This window comes from Limulus polyphemus, unplaced genomic scaffold (assembly GCF_000517525.1).
Source record: "Limulus polyphemus unplaced genomic scaffold, Limulus_polyphemus-2.1.2 Scaffold5729, whole genome shotgun sequence".
In the NCBI taxonomy this organism is placed as follows: Eukaryota; Metazoa; Arthropoda; class Merostomata; order Xiphosura; family Limulidae; genus Limulus; species Limulus polyphemus.
In genome coordinates this window covers 14,246-31,564 of record NW_013671339.1, presented here as the reverse complement: position 1 = coordinate 31,564, position 17,319 = coordinate 14,246, and the positions used below count along the sequence as shown (strand labels likewise).

At 33.8% G+C, this 17,319-nt stretch overlaps 1 protein-coding gene across 1 annotated transcript in view; it reads left to right on the top strand.

The window, feature by feature from the left end:
• The window catches only part of LOC106472912 (probable ATP-dependent RNA helicase DHX35), a gene marked incomplete at its 3' end in the record, with an annotated part of 57,286 nt that overhangs the window by 28,607 nt on the left and 11,360 nt on the right, over positions 1-17,319 (top strand). Inside the window, 4 exon segments of the mRNA XM_013933584.2 lie at positions 1,045-1,099; positions 6,477-6,572; positions 8,187-8,281; positions 12,868-12,945. Coding sequence (XP_013789038.2) covers positions 1,045-1,099; positions 6,477-6,572; positions 8,187-8,281; positions 12,868-12,945 — 324 coding nt within the window.

Sequence of the window (17,319 nt, the reverse complement as noted above, 5' to 3'; positions counted from 1 at the left end):
TAAGTTAGTACACAGATTCAGTATCTGGTTTTTTACCAAGTTTGTAAGCAGCCAAATAAGTTAGTCACAGGTCAGTATCTGGCTTACCAAGTTTAAGCAGCCAAATAAGTTAGTCACAGATCAGTATCTGGTTTTTTACCAAGTTTGTAAGCAACCAAATAAGTTAGTCACAGGTCAGTATCTGGTTTAACAAGTTTGTAAGCAGCCAAATAAGTTTGTCACAGATCAGTATCTGGCTTACCAAGTTTAAGCAGCCAAATAAGTTTGTCACAGGTCAGTATCTAGTTTATCAAGTTTGTAAGCAGCCAAATAAGTTTGTCATAGATCAGTATAGTTCAAGGCTAGATGAATATCCCTCATAACATGAATACTTTACTAGACTATGAAGCTGTCTAAGATATTTTATTACACTGCTTCTATCTGTGAACCTCTATAGGTTCACGTCCTCTCATATTCAAGGCCCTATGTGTGTCTTTCTTTCACTATTTTGGCCTCAAGGTTATGTTATATTGTGTTAACTTCTCAATTCTTTCTCCTGAGGTTTAGTTATGTTTTTAAAATCTACATTTTGTAACTTAAAATGAAATTCACATACTTACCTACATGTTGATTAATATATTTTCTACAACTTCAGATCGTGTGTCAGATAGAAAAAGTCTGAAGAAATTATTCTGACCATGCTTTCATATTTTAATTCATACTCACAAATTCTCTATTTTCACTTATCAGTGACAAACAAAGCTTATTACATTATAAAGTTTAGACTGATGGACAGTTCTGTATTAGGGATTAAAGAATCTCAATAAAATGGTGTATGTTGGAAAAGTTTCTTTTGATAGAGAGAAATCTCAAATAACTTTAAAAACTTTGATTTATAATGTAATGAAATGGCATGAGTAGTCAAATGTTTATTTAAGTTATAAAAATGTGTATTTGTTAAATTGTGTAAATTTAAGTGCTTAATCAAGGCTGGACATAGTCTAGTATTTAGTGTTATATATGTCATGATATTTGAATACAATGAAACTATGATTTTATTTATAGGCACCTCCCTCAAAGAATGTTATTAATGCACTGGAGTTACTCTATGCTCTTGAGGGTAAGTAAACCTTTTAAGGCTGTTTTGCTAGAGTAATAAGAGTGATTCATTAGGTTATTAATGAAAACTCAAAGAAATGCTGAAATTACATTTTAACAATTAAAATTTTACAACTTGTAAAACTGACTTTTATGTTTTCCTTCTTATGCCATTTAAGCAAACTTATCCATGGATTTTAAATTGATATTAATTGTAGAAGTTATATTTATAATCATTTGCAAAAATACGGCGTATTAAGTGATAAAAATTTCCATTTCTAATAGTTGATTTCAGGATTATCATTCAAATAGAAAAATGAAGCCTGAGCCAATATTAAGGATTTTACAATTGACCAATTTTGATTTCATACATGTATTATACGGAACCAAAACTTAATATAAACTATGAGCTTTGCGTAATATCTTGCTCCCAGCATCTCTTTATCATATGCTGTGATTTGTTCCAAAAAAATAGTAATAACTGCAAGAGTGGCTTGTGTTTATTGACTTCGGTTAAGTAACTGAAATAATGGCTGATGTTTAATAATTGGAGGAGTGACTATTAATTGCAAGAGTGGCTACAAGATGACTTATGTTTTGTAGCTCTGTGTTTTTTACATAGTAGCTACATGAGGTATTTAATTTAGTAGCTAAAACAGAATGAATTGTATTTAGTAACTGCTAGAGTGACGTATCTTCCAATATGATACCTTACTACTTCTCACATAATAGCTTTCCTCAATTTGTGCTGCCCTCTATATGCACAATTTGAGGTTCCCACCTAACATCACATGTTTAGAAATGGTATAGTTGCATTGTAGGATGCAAATGAGCATGTGACAACCCCCCACCAATAGGAGCGTGGCACACTTTCCGAGCTCAGCTGACTCCCTCTATTTTGTAGAGCACAATCATTAATTTCGAGTTGGCACTCGTGTGTAACATGTCTCTTTTTGCTTATGAACTTTTCAGATATAGGTGTTTCTCAGTGGAAGTATCTATAAAGCTATTATTTCATAAGTGTCAGTAATTTCCACTTTATCTGGTGTGAAACAACGGGATTTTACTTATGCTGGCCTTTTCTGTGGTGGATGATGGAGTCTTTCATATGACCTGAGCCTTCTTTTATCCCTGATATACTTCTGCCTATGTATCTCATTTGATGAGATGGTGGCATGTCTCTACTCTCATTTGAATTTTGGCCATTGGTACCATGACATATTTTACCTTCAAATACATCTTTGAACTTTTGGCAGTACATCAAATTTTAGATCTTTTTTTTTATAGGATGGTTCATCAAGGCCTCATGATGATACGTACAGTCAGCTCTGCAGTTTTCTCCTTTATCAATCATCAGGGGACACTCTGTCTCGCTCTCCTTGTTTCCACGTTATCAACCCTCCTCTTCTGGGCCCATTTTGTACAAGTACATCTACAACTTGTCCTGTTCTGGGTGCTGAGTCTTGTTGTAGATTATCTCTTGAGGCCTGCAAAGATACTACTTATGGATTGGTCTCTTGTTCCTTTGGTATTCAAATGGCTGTGCTCTCATCTGGACAACCTTCTTCTAGATGTTTTTGCCACTCTTCTCAACACCCTACTTCCCCTTTTCTGGTCATCTGTTTTTCTTTCCTCAGATTTAAGTGGTGATGCATTCTGTCAGGACTGGTTTAAAGTTTTTTCTCCATGCCTACCCTCCTACTCATCTTCTCCTTTGTGTTTTCCCTCATTCAGTACACTCCATATTGAGTCCTTCTGATAATTCCATACTGGTTGGCTCAGCCATGGTTTCCTCTTGCACCTTCTCCTGTCCTCTCCTCCTCTACCTCTGTCACTCTCCCTACTCCTTCAACCTCGTTCATCACTCCGACTTCAAATGTGGGGTTTGTCTGGTCTCTTGTGAGACATTTCAGACTCTCTTTACATTTATCCTTCCTACTTTCTTGTTCAGTTCATTCTTTCTCTCTCCTTGTCTATCCATGACAAGGGCACATATTCCATAGTTGGTCTCTTCATTATGTTTTATTCCATTCCCTTCCTTCTTGCCCCAATTTTTTGAATTTTTTCATTGGCTGTTCGAACAAGGCTTATTGCTTTCAACCATGGCTGGTTACCAGGCTGATCTACCTTAAAATTTTGGGTTTTCTTATTATCATCATGTATTCTCCTCTCCAGTCTTTTCTATGCTGTTTTGTTCTTTTTGCCTCCTTTGTCCTTCCTGTTTCAAACATGAATACTGTTCTTCATGCCCTTATCCTTCCTCTCTTTGACTTATTAGTCTCTTGTTCCTTGTACCATCTTTCACTTAGGTTCTACTTCTTGCCTTTTTGCCTGTGGCCATGGAAGATATGATGTGTATGCTAATGTTGATTCTCATATTTTTTCCTTACATTTCTTTATATTATTCTCCTTCTGTTCTGAACTGTTTCTCTGTCCTATCCTCGTGGTTCATTGTTCTTTGGTCCACTCTGCTTCTTTTCATAGTTTATGGTCCCTTCTATTTAATCTTTGGAACTCCTCATCTCCCTGAGATATTTCTTTTCTCTTATTACTTTCAAAGGATGGCTACAGCAATTCATTCATTTAGCCTGTGATTCATTAGATTTAGATTCACATCAACTCTTTCAAGCCTCCTCTCACCAAATCTGATAACTTTACTCTCTCTCTGGCTCTTCACTTCTGTCATCCATTGGAGGAATTTGTGTAGGCTGGCTTGTGGACTACACCATTTACTTTTGTTGCATATTTTCATATTCTGGCTGTTTTTTCTTCCAGATATTGACTTTCTCCTGTTGCCATTCTACAAACCCCTTACTGGCTCCGAATGGGTAAATTCTTTTTTATATGTTTTACCTTTACAGTTGCCTATTTCTACATCTCTGGATCTTGCTCAGTGGTAAGTGATGCCTGTCTGGGTATACTTAGCTTTAAATCTGCATTGTGTGACTTTTAAAGGTCAGTAATGCTTACTGATGAGATGCTATGCTCCACAAGACTGATCAAAGGTTCTTTGCAGTATATTGCTTTATAAATGTCCCAGATTGTACCAACTCATGGACTATAATGAGGAAAGCAGTGTTGGGATTGCTGCCCATCCCTCCATATCTAGTTGAATAAACCAGGATTGGCCTGCTTTTCAAAATACGATTTTTCTGGTGATACATTATACAGTCATAAGGTATGGCATTCCTTCAGACTCCCCACTGCATAGTTTCTCCCCCCCCCTCTTCTAATGGAGTACAGGAGTTCTTGCCACTTACCACTTCCTAGCCATTCGGATGGTGGACCATGGAGGCTTCCACTCAGGAGAAAAATAGAGCAGTGGTGTTTTGTTGGTGTAGGTGGTGAGTACTCTCCTCCTTCTGTGAACCAGAAGGCAAATACCCGATATCCTTTGGTTTTGGACTGGAAAATCCACAATATGCAGTTCATCCCTCTGCCTGACTTTCCCCATCAGTTTCTAAGTGGTTTGGAGTTGGGTCAGCATAGAACCAGCCAACATAAGCCCTCACACAAGTGGTTGGTAGTGACCCTCCTTCTACTGGAGACTTGACGAAAAATTCCAAACACTAACTGGTTTTGGACCGAAGTTAACCAACTCCATTGAATTTTCATTTCCTACTGTTGCCGAGATGTTGAGTCTCAGGTGGCCTGATGCTGGTTGTGTACTGGGTCTATACATGTGTGCCCTGCCTGGGTTGTCAGAACAGAAGTTGCTTTTTTCTTCTGCTTCCTGGTCTTGAGGTGAAAAGACAATTGGGTCCCTCCTTCTACTGCGGACTGGAAAAACTCGTACCTGATGCCACCTGGTTTTGGACTGGAGTTGACCCACCAAATATGACCTGATGTGCCTAGCCTCTCTCTACACCATCTGGCACATCCACTTACGAGATTGGACTTGCACCTTTTCTTCCAGATTAGCGACATGTATCTTTACAGCAGGCAAAGAGTATACCCTGGTGCAGATGTGGTGAAGTCTCCCACGAGTATGACCCTATATGTTAGGGTATCACATTCCATGGTTTCTCTTAGGACACCCCCTGAAGAGTGCTCATCTTTGTAACTAGCACTGATTCCTCCATCATTTCAATGTAGGACTATAGCCGTTACTCAAGTGAAGGTAAGGTATTGTATCAGAAGTTAACATTTTAGTATAGATGGAGTCAGCTGTGCTAGGAGGGTGTGTCACACTCTTATTGGTTGAGGGATGTCACATGCTTACTTGCATGCTACAGTGCAGCTGTACCATGTGTAATCATATGATGTTAGCCTCAAGGTTAGTGACAAGTGATAATTGTGCATATAGAGAACAGAACAAATTGAGGAAAGCTATTGTGTGAGAGGAGAGAAGTATCTATCAGAAATTCAAGATTACTTAGGTTTTGTAACTGTGTTTTTTACATAGTAGCTGCATGAGTGACTTATCTTTGGTGTTACAGGGTGACTAACATTTTGTAGGTCTGTGTTTTTTACATAGTAACTGCTAGAGCGATTTTATTTAGTAACCTAAAAATAATGTGTTTATCAATTAAAATGACTCTTGTTTATTAGTAACCAAAATGGCTTATGCTTAGTTGTAAAAATTTTGTGTATGCTTTTGACTTGAATATTTGCTTATGCTCAATTGCTGAAGGAGATCTCAGCATCCATAAGAGAACGTTTATATGTGGTAGCTGCAAAGATGCTTTATGTTTATAGTAACTGCAGTTATTATTACTGCTTAGAAATTGCTAGTATGAACTTGCATCTATGTTTAGTAACTGTGAAAAAGGTCTATGATTAATATAAATCTGACTTGTATAACAACACTACAACTGATTTTATTTGTCTGTTCAGTACGGAAACATGAACCTTTTGTAATGAAGTAGTTCATTAGTCACATGTATCATAATTACTAACATCAGGAGTTGGTAAATAAACTTTAATTAACACTAAGTGAAAGGGCTATACATTCATTTGTGGAAATTGAATTTGACTGCATACACATTTAAGTATTTCACATACTGGTTAAATGTGTAAGATTGATTACATGTTATTTTTTAATTCACATACTGGTTAACTGTGTAAGATTGATTACATGTTATTTTTAATTCACATACTAGTTAAATGTGTAAGATTGATTACATGTTATTTTTTAATTCACATACTGGTTAACTGTGTAAGATTGATTACATGTTATTTTTTAATTCACATACTAGTTAAATGTGTAAGATTGATTACATGTTATTTTTTAATTCACATACTGGTTAAATGTGTAAGATTGATTACATGTTATTTTTTTAATTCACATACTGGTTAACTGTGTAAGATTGATTACATGTTATTTTTTACTCTAGACTAAGAATTTGAATGCTATAGTTTCTAATAAAAAAAATATATATTTTTTTCTTTACATTAAGCTCTTGATGACAATGGCCAATTGACCTCTCCACTAGGGTTAAGAATGTCAGAATTTCCTCTTCATCCAATGTTTGCCAAGATGCTCCTTGTATCAGGTGTGTTTATATTAGTTTGTAAAAAATCAGCCATGAAAAAATTGAAAATTAATTTCTCTTTAGTAATGATAAAGTATAATATTGTAACCCACAAAAGTTATGGTAACTTGACGACAAGGTTATATATGTATAATATTGTGACCCACAAAAGTTATGGTAACTTTACAACAAGGTTATATATGTATAATATTGCAACCTAACATGTTATGGTAACTTGATGACAAGGTTATATATGTATAATATTACAAGTTATGGTAACTTGATGACAAGGTTATATATATGTATAATATTGTAACATAAGTTATGGTAACTTGATGACAAGGTTATATACATGTATAATATTGCAACTTAACATGTTATGGTAACTTGATGACAAGGTTATATATATGTATAATATTGTAACATAAGTTATGGTAACTTGATGACAAGGTTATATATATGTATAATATTGTAACCTAACATGTTATGGTAACTTGATGACAAGGTTATCTATGTATAATATTGTAACCTAACATGTTATGGTAACTTGATGACAAGGTTATCTGTGTATAATATTGTAACCTAACATGTTATGGTAACTTGATGACAAGGTTATCTGTGTATAATATTGTAACCTAACATGTTATGATATCTTGATGACAAGGTTATATATATGTATAATATTGTAACCTAACATGTTACGGTAACTTGATGACAAGGTTATGTGTGTTTAACATTTAAACCTTTTCGCTTTAGTTTCACATATTTTGCTACTCAACTTCTCACCCAGTTGAACCTTTGTCCACTTCATTAAGGCGGTTAAACTAAAGTGGCTTATTCACTCAAACAACTTCTTTAAAGGATCTTACTGAATGTTCTTCCAAAATTTAATCAAAATTGGTTTAACTCAATAATGGGTCCAGCATATGGCCACCCCCCCAAACATGTTGCACCAGAAAGACAACTTTGCTTTATATGTGTTGAATTTTGAATGTAACTCTATAAAATGCCATGACATAGACAAAAGAGTCAGGCCCATATAAGTAGGGTTTAAACATTTCACTCAGCGTATATACAAAGCAAATTTGTCTACCTGTCTTTCTATATGACTCGTTTTAATCACCATATTATTAAAATATGGTTTCTTTTCATAAATCCATTTTTTTTACTGTTTGATGAAAATTTCAGTACATTACTTGTACTCTTAATAATATGACCCAATGTTTGTTTAGACTTCTTTGGCAAAATGTATTTAAATCTTTTGATAATATATGTGTTTTTAGGTAAGTCAAATCTTAAAATACGATAACTTCTGTATTGTTTACATCAGTGGTTCTCAAACTTTTCTGTATGAAGACCACTTTGGCAGAGCAAAAGATTCTGTGGACCACATACCAGTTCTATTCCACTTGCTTTCACTTGCCACAGCAAAAAAAAAAAAAAAATCATCAGAATTCATGGGAAGAATGGTGCTGCTTTTGTATTTTAAACCAGACCACACTTTGAAAACCACTGGTTGACATAAGTTGATTTATAAGTGTTATTGTAAGAAATAATTACTGAATTTATTAGATAGTAGCTAATGCTATAGATTATAGGTGTATGAGGAACTTCTGGTATCTTTATAACCTGTAGGTAACTTTGAATGCTCAGAAGAAGCACTCATAATTGCTGCCATGTTACAAGTTGAAAACATTTTCACCTCACCTCCAGGTCAAGGATTGCAAGCAGTAAGTTAGTTTTGACATAAATGCTAATAATTTTTGTTGCAATTAACATAGTTGTTTACTGATTTTTGTCATTTTTCTGTCAGTTTTACACCTTGTTCATATCTTAAATACGTTTAAGTCTTTGCCACTGTATGTTTGTGTAAAATAGTTTTACTTCTGTACTTTAGTTTTCCAAGAAATGTTTTAACTTTTGATATAAGTCAAAGATTAATAAAATACAGTTAACACTCCTTACACAATTTTGTAATTTGACTGACCTTGCAACCACCATTAAACTATATGTACGATAACTCTGAATTTCTCAAGTGTTTCCTTATGACTTTGGAAAGATTTTTAGTAAATATTACAAGTCTGTTGTACAAAATAAAATCAGATTTTTTTTGAATAAGTATTTTTACTAAACATTTGTCAGTGATTTTAAAATCGTTAAATGGGTCAGTAAAAATTCTTCTTTTCATATTTCAACTGAATAACTTCTAGAGCTTCCTAAATGAATATCAAAAGAATTTATTCGGTAAAACTTTATCTCTTATTTTCTGTACTCTAACACTAGCTGGAGCAAAATAATATATAGCGAGAGTTGAAAACATAAGAAATACCTTAATGTCCCCTGGTGGGACAGAGTATGTCTGTGGATTTACAACCCTACTTTAACCTTTTGTTTTCCTTATACCACAATTGTTGGAAGCATCTCAGGTTCATCACCTTCGTTGGTGACAAGATGAAACCATTGTTAACATGTACTTTGGTCTGGTTGTCGGCTTCTCGAATTTCATCGATTCCTCAGAGGGTCTTAGTTCCGCTCATATTCAAGAGTCCCAACCCGCGAAATTAGCCACTCGGACCATTGGTACCCAGAATAGATTCTGTCCATGTCTAAGAGTTCCGCTGATTGGTCAGATCTCCACCAGCAGCATTAGTGTTTATTGTATGCACTTAGGGTGTGTGGGGATTAGAAGCTGAGCATTTCTGGACATGGGGTACACTTACCCACAGATCACAGAGAACTACAGGTCCTTGAGTAAGATCTTCACTAATATTATTCACTCAGCCTGTAGGATTTCCATCTCTTGCAGAACCTCATTAATTGGAATTTAATTCTAGGGCTATCAGTGTTTGGCTGGTCTGGGGGTAGTGAGACACTTGTGCTAGTTCTTCTGGGTTTTTATTCCCATTGGTTGTTGGACCTAGGAAGACAGGAGATTAGGGTGTACCATCACCATTTTGTTTTGTCTATATCAAGGCCTCAATTCTCCAAGTTTCATAGGTTACTCATTCCTCAATTTGTGACATTTTTTACTGCGATTGTGGTTGTCCAAGTTTGTACTTGGCTCTTTTCTGCACATTGCCACAGTAGTGGTGGCCCACCACTGTAGGAATTTTTTGTGCACAAGGGTTAGGTACTGCAGTTCAGGGTGTTTACCTTTGGACTAGCATAGGCTTCACATGGGTTCTGCCAAATCGTTCAAGTTTTTTTCATGGCACATCCATTCCATAGCTCTGTGTACGCACCATTATATAAATGACTGGTTTTTGCTGGCACTGTCTTGTCTATTGTCAGAACAGCACACCCAGATTGTACTTTCAGAACCCACCAAGGCAGGCTTCATTCTGAGAGCTGAAACATCTATTTTTGCTCCAATTCAATATGTCATCAGTCTGGATATCATATATTTCATCTCTTCTCTCAGTTGGGCTCAGATGACTCACATCTGGCTTTGTGGAAACCCGACTCTTACTCATCTCTCCTTCTCCCACTGCGAGGTGGTTCTTTCTCTTTAAAGAATGTGAGCTCACTCGAATCCCTCATGCCTTTGGGATGAGTACACAAATGATCCTTTTCATGGTCTTTATGCAATTGAGGGATCACAAATATCGACTTACTGGCTTCCCCGGTTTCCATAGTGTGGATTATTCTTCTCTCTTGGGGATTGTTAAGTCAGGATGCTACTAAGATATGGGTTCCTATACTGACCCCTCATCCAAAGCTCCATCTCTTCACGAATGCCTTGCTTCAGGGATGGCATGCATGTACCAACAGTCAGGAATTCCAGGGACTACATGTGGATCATGAGGCTTCCCTACACATCGTTTTAGTCCTTCTTGCTCTTCCAAAGATTGGTCTGGGCTTATTATGGGGAAATTCATCAGGCTTCACACTGACAATTCCATGGTGGTGTCTTGTGTTTCTCATTGAGGAGGCACTTGATCCAGGGCTCCTTGTTTTTGAATCTGGGACCCATATAAATAGGGTTAAACATTTTACTCAGTGTGTGTTCCTGTAAAAGTATCACCACATGTGTCACAGTTTCCTGTCACTAGTGTCCAGAGAAACAGAAATGCTTTTATCTAAAGTATAGCTAATAAAAATAATATCATTAATACTGAAATTATTTTTAAATATTTCACTTCATCCTATGGATATGAGTGGGTCAAAGTGTGCATGTCATTACATTTTTGACATTCATAATTTAATAAAACTACTTTATTATCAATGCATGTGAATAAACTTAGCAGCAAAACATACTTTATACATATAATATTTATAATATGTAACTTTTAATTTCTTAATTACAATATGTTGATACATTGTGAATCTGTACCATTCTGAGTTGACTGACACAGTAGCATTGTGATTTCTCACATAGAGATGTTTTGTCTCTGCTTTTAAGGACTTCATACTTTTCAACCAGTTAGAAATACACACTGCAGATATTAACAAGTCGGGGTATAAAATTTTAACCTCACCTTGCTTTACTGAGATATCACTATATTTGTTCAACCCACAATGTCATGCCTTTCTCATATCCTCTGTCGTTTAACATATGTCTATATTTCTTTCTGAAATTGCTATTGGATATGTTTATAACCAATAAAAATAGCATATTCAACACAACATACATCAGATGATTGTTTTGTTTGAATGGTAAAAGCTAATAGTTCCCTGTGAGATCTTGATGTGCTTAGACTAAAGATCGGGTGTTTGATTGCTTAATTATGTTAGTTAAACATGGTTCAATAAAACGATGATATTAAATGATAGTAGATGCGACTGAGGCTATTTTGGGTAAATAACCATAAATCCTTTACAATCTAAGTCATTCTAGAAAAGAAATGTATTTTATTTCTTATTTTTCAACTTTTACCACGGTGAGTGTTAGGGTAGAGAAGATAAGACATAAAGTTTTATCAGAAAATACTTGATATTTGTTTAGGAATTTCTAGAGGTGAAAACTATAACATAAAAAGAAATACTCTGATTCTCATCATGAAAATCACCTTTATTCAAACTAACTCAGTAAATTCACAGACAATTATTTATTAGAAATAGTCTATGAAAAAATTGATTTTTTGTGTACGACAGACCTGTAATGTTTACTAAAAGTTTGACAAATTACCTGAAATGCACTTTAATTATAAATTCAGAGTTATGGTATCTATAGTTTCATGATGGTTAAAGGTTGGCCAAAATGACTGAGCCATTGTACAAAGAGTGAACCAAATGTGTATGGGGTTGGTTCATTGGACCAACCTCAGATTAATGAAGGAATCCTGATAATGATTCCTAAATTACTATGTGTACCTACATAAAATGTGGCAAGTTTTTAGTAAAATGTACAAGTTTGTTGTACACAAAAAACCTGGCTCAGTTACAAAGATATTTGTGCTCAAGATATGTTTGAGTTAAGAATAAAAATACGTTTTCCATTGTACAATATGCATATTGAACTTGCATAACCTCTAGAACTTCCAAAATATATATTTACAGTTTTTATTAGTATCCCTTTAATTATATCTGGTATTAACTCTCCCGTACCATAAACTCTTGATAAATCAGTAGTGTAGGGTAAAATGAATAGTTGATAACTCTGACATTAAGAACGTAATACCATGTTGAATGCTATTCTGTAAAAGGTCATTACATGTGCACTTTGACCCCCAACCCATGCAAATAAGTTTAACTTACTTTATGTGAATTACATATGTATGTTGTATTGACTGTGTTAGTTGTAAGCTTGTAAAAGGGGATAATTTCTGACAGCTTTGATGTTATACACTATACAATCATGTTTGTTGAAGTTTCTGATAAAAGCACATTTCAGTTAAGTTGTAGCACAGTTATTTTGATGAATTTTTAGATTGAGTGATAGTCTTCATTGACAGATGCTTACTTACAATTATGATAAAGTTTTTTGTGGAAATTTTGTTATCTGTACTTTTTATTGGAAATTTATACTGGATTAAGTAAGAAAGAATGAGTTTTTAATAACTTCCAATCTTATTATCATACTTGTTATCTTAACTTTCTTCTTCATACATTGACCATTCGTGTCTGTTTGCTTTCTTTACAATTCAGTAACATGCATGTTTTTAAATGGTTCTTATTTCTCTTAAAGTAATACGTACAGTAATTAATTGAACTACCATTAACAAATCATCAGCCTAGCCATAAACACGTTATATATTGTGAATTCCCATAAAGCCTCTCTGTATAGTGATATAAGATCATTTGTATGTATACTGGTTCAGACGTTGCAGTATTCATATAATTTATACTGATCCTTTTGTTGTTATTTTGTTTTTAGCGAAAAGCCAAATACAGGTTTTCTGTTACGGAGGGTGATCACATTACTTTGTTGAATGTGTACAATGCTTTTATAAAGGTAATAGTATATTTTATTCAAACATTTTTCATGTCTGTGTTGCAGAGAAATGTTAAAATTCCACTATTAGTTTATTATTTTAATAGTCAGATAATGATGCTGAATGGTGGTTTTCTGACATATTTTTATATTCTGTATATCAGCCACATAGTTTACATAGATTTCTGACTATGAAATACCTAAGTTTGTTTTTAATTCATAATTTCTGTATACTGTGAGCAAGTCCTATTTTCTATATTTTTCTGTTTGCCTACCAAATACAAATTTAATGATAATACTTGTGTTATACCACATTAGATTTTTAATTCAGTTTTTGTATTTATTGATTAATAGAAGAATTGATATTTTGTTTTAACAGTAAATTTCATTAATGTTTATGTTGTTGTAAACAAGTTTTTGTACTAGTAAGTATAACTTGGTGATTAACTTGATTAATGAATTAGACTAATTGTAAGCATGAACTTAGAAACCTTAATTTAATCTATCCAAAAAATGAACTGTATCCTTTACTTGTACAATGTACCGGGTTACTTCTTGACTCCAGTTTTACACATTCACACAATTATCTTATAATTCTATTTGATAAAGTACAAATCAATTTTATAATTTGTGTAGTGCATCAAACTATTATCACAGTTTGTTTAGTATAAACAGTTGCAACTACTGTAAACTATTAACTAAATGTGCATGGGGCTGGTCCATTGGATGGGACCCCCCTTTTGGGAAGGAATGTTGACTGTAATTCTGAATTTATCTGCACAAAATGTGGCAAATTTTTAGTAAAGTGTACAAGTCTGTTGCACACAAATATTCAAATGTGTTACAAAGTATTTATACTACATTAACTTCACAGATATATCTTGAGTATAAATTATGACTTGTTAGAGTCTGAGTCAGACTGCACGATATATCTGTGAAGTTAATGTCAGTCTGACTCGGACTCTAACAAGTCATAGTGCAAGGTTAATGTTCATGTGAAAAATACAAATACTTTTCTCCATTGTACACTTTGTGTATTGCATCTCTAGATCCTCTGAAATGTGTATCTACAGTTTTTATCCCTATATATTTTACGTGGTATTTACTCTTCTCTGTCACTAAATCACCAAGTTAGGGTAAAATGAATACTTAATACCATGTTGAATGACACTCTGGCATCTGCAGTTTGACCCCACCTATACATATAGGGATAACAGAACTGTCGTAATAAATGCTTTTCACATTTATGGTTATTGTGTAAATAATGAGGATATTAAAAAATATGTGCATTAAAGTATAAAATGGGTCCAAATTTAATTTCCATGAAAACATAAGCACATTAACAGTACCAGTTTGTGATGATAACAAACTTTTAACAAGTCAGATCTCTCAGTGATGTCAAATAACACCAAAGAATGTTTTACTTTTAACAAACAGAAACATTTACTCCAAAACAATCTGTCTCTCATATGTTAGCATGCATGTAGGTCTACACATGTTTAAAAATTGTTGTCATAGGCTGAGCTGTCAGGTATATAGTTGTGGTGTTGGGATGCTTATAAAGTATGTATTTTGTTGTCAAGAACATTTTTAATGCAGTATTAGGCACCTGATCACATTAACTGGCAGTAAAATTATATATATATACATGGAAGATAAGCAGTATTTGTGTGTTTGTATTGTAAATGCTGTAGTTATCTTTTTTAAATGTATATAGTTGCTATAAATCACTTAAAAGTGCATTCTTTATTGTTTTAAAATACCAAAATGTACTAAATGCACACATGTTCATGTTGCATCTATTTATTTTAAAGCCAGATAGTTTTTTGTTTGATTAGTTCTTTAGCTCATGGAAGAGTGTAACATTTGGTGGGACTACTGGTGTGTGCATGAGCCTTTGAATAACTTGATCATATGAACAATTAGAATTAAAGACAGTCCCAGAGAAGGTTGAATATTCACTTGATTCCATTATGTTACAAATGTTTTTTTCTTTTGCTCCTATCTTGTATGATTTTTTTATTGCAGAGAACACTTTTAAGAAGCTTTAAAATTTACTACAGATACTATTTTCATTAGCTTTTGTGCAGATGCACAACTTGTAAGACTTGAACTTGTACGTATACAGTCATATTCAGTACACCATGTTCCTATGGATTACTAATATTTTCGTAAGGGTTAGCAGATCTCTGTTGTGTAGGTAAATGTTTCATCTTACCATCCTAGTTTTTGTTTATAAAAATAAATTGCTTTTAACTTAGTGAATGTCAAGCTACACTAACAGACAACCAGAATTTTTCAACCAATCTGTTTCATTTCAAATTATTATATACACACATCAGTACTGTAATTTTCAACAATACACTCATTATTTATGTATATTTTAAGATAAACTTCGTGTACATTTATACACTTGCATTTCCTTTAGAGCGTGTAACAGCATCACTATAAAAATCAGGCTTTTATCAGTTAAGTAAAATTTAGTCTTGTTTTGTATGCATGATGTTTTTTCATGTTTATTTTCAACGTAACATTAGTATATTTTTAATGCACGTTAATGTTCAGTACAGTAAATCATTACCTTAAAACCTATAAACTTTAACTGAAACGTTTTTGCATAACTAACAAACTTTCTATCAGAACTAACTTCACAGTTTTAGATAAAGATTTATGGTTACATGATAAAGGCTTTCAATATAAAGTTTTTAATCACAAATTTGAAATGGAAGTAAATACAAGACCAGTTATGATATCCAATCCATAAAAAATTGAGTGATTTTTAAGTATAAACAGATGGATGTACAGCGATATTGTCACTGTATAATGTGTATATAGCTTTTTATTTCTACAGAACAAGAAATCAAATGGATAAAAAGAATGTTACATATTTACTAAACTCTTCTTGAACCCACTCTATTTTTATGGCATGATTTGTGTCACTTTTTGTACTAAATATAAAATTATTAATGAAAACAACTTTAAAGAAAAATGGAGTTAATTACTTAAAATCCACACAACTTACCAATAAATGGAACCTAATTACACAAGTAAAGGTTTGTATACGTTTAGTGATGCACACCCAATCACAACAAAGATTGATCAAAGAAACAAGAAAACACTAACCACCCGTGAGGAAAATTATAACAATGTTCTGCAACAGGTTCCCAGAAAAGCATGATATCAGCATAGACAGAACTGTATATAATCTTTCCAAACCGTAACGACTGACCAATCAAAACTATCTTTTCAATTCAGACACTATAACTTTATCTGCTAAGTTATGATATAGACAGTGAGTTCTGTTTTTATAATTGAATACTTGGAATGAGTTCATATACTGTGTGGACATTGTGCTAAATGCTCACATTTTGGGGGGGATATGTAATTAATAATTTATGAACAAGAAAAGTATAGAGTAATCAGTGTCATATGATTTTTATATTTTACATAAAGATTAACCTAATGGCATATCATAAGCTGCATGGATCCTTTCAGTTGTTAAGATGTGTCTCGTTAAATTCTTTTAGTTTCTGGGAAGGAAGTTTTCATTTTGTTCATTTATTCATTTACACAAATGGCACAAGAAGCTGAAGGCAGAGCATCACTCCCTGTCAACCAGTTGACTGTTGAGCACTTGTACTGATTACAGCTGGGTTATTAATGGTACTTGCTAATCAATTGAGCAAGAGGCTAATTTATCCCATACAAACCATAAAATAAAAGGAGGGGTGTGTGTGCTAGCTTCATAACTTTTTCAATCACTGTATTACTCTCACATGGTATTAATCTTCCTATTTTCATTGACATTGTTTTATTTAAGTAATCTTCTTCCAAATTAACCTTTGTTTCATATGATAAACCTTTTCTAAAGGTTGATATTTGCACATTTTGTGAAAAAAAAAATGTTTTTGTCTAAAAAATATTTTCCTATAAGTTTCTATTTTTAGATAATCTGAACATTTTATTCTTGGCCAATGAATCACTTGTGTATATATTTGTTTTCCAAATATGCAGTAATCCCACAGTGATTTTCTGTAAATCCAATAAGTAGATAATTAAATAATGAAAACATGTACTATCATTGATCGTGGTAATTATGTTTTCATGTAAAACATGCCATGATTGCAATTAGAAATGATTAAGTAGCCAGTTAGCCGATTCATTTATATATGTTGTTTAAATCAGATAAGCGGTAAGTCTATGGATTTACAATGTGGTTCGATTCCATGCAGTGGGTGCAGCAGATACTGCAGTGGGTGCAGCAGATACTGCAGTGGGTGCAGCAGATACTGCAGTGGGTACAGCAGATACTGCAGTGGGTGCAGCAGATACTGCAGTGGGTACAGCAGATACTGCAGTGGGTGCAGCAGATACTGCAGTGGGTACAGCAGATAC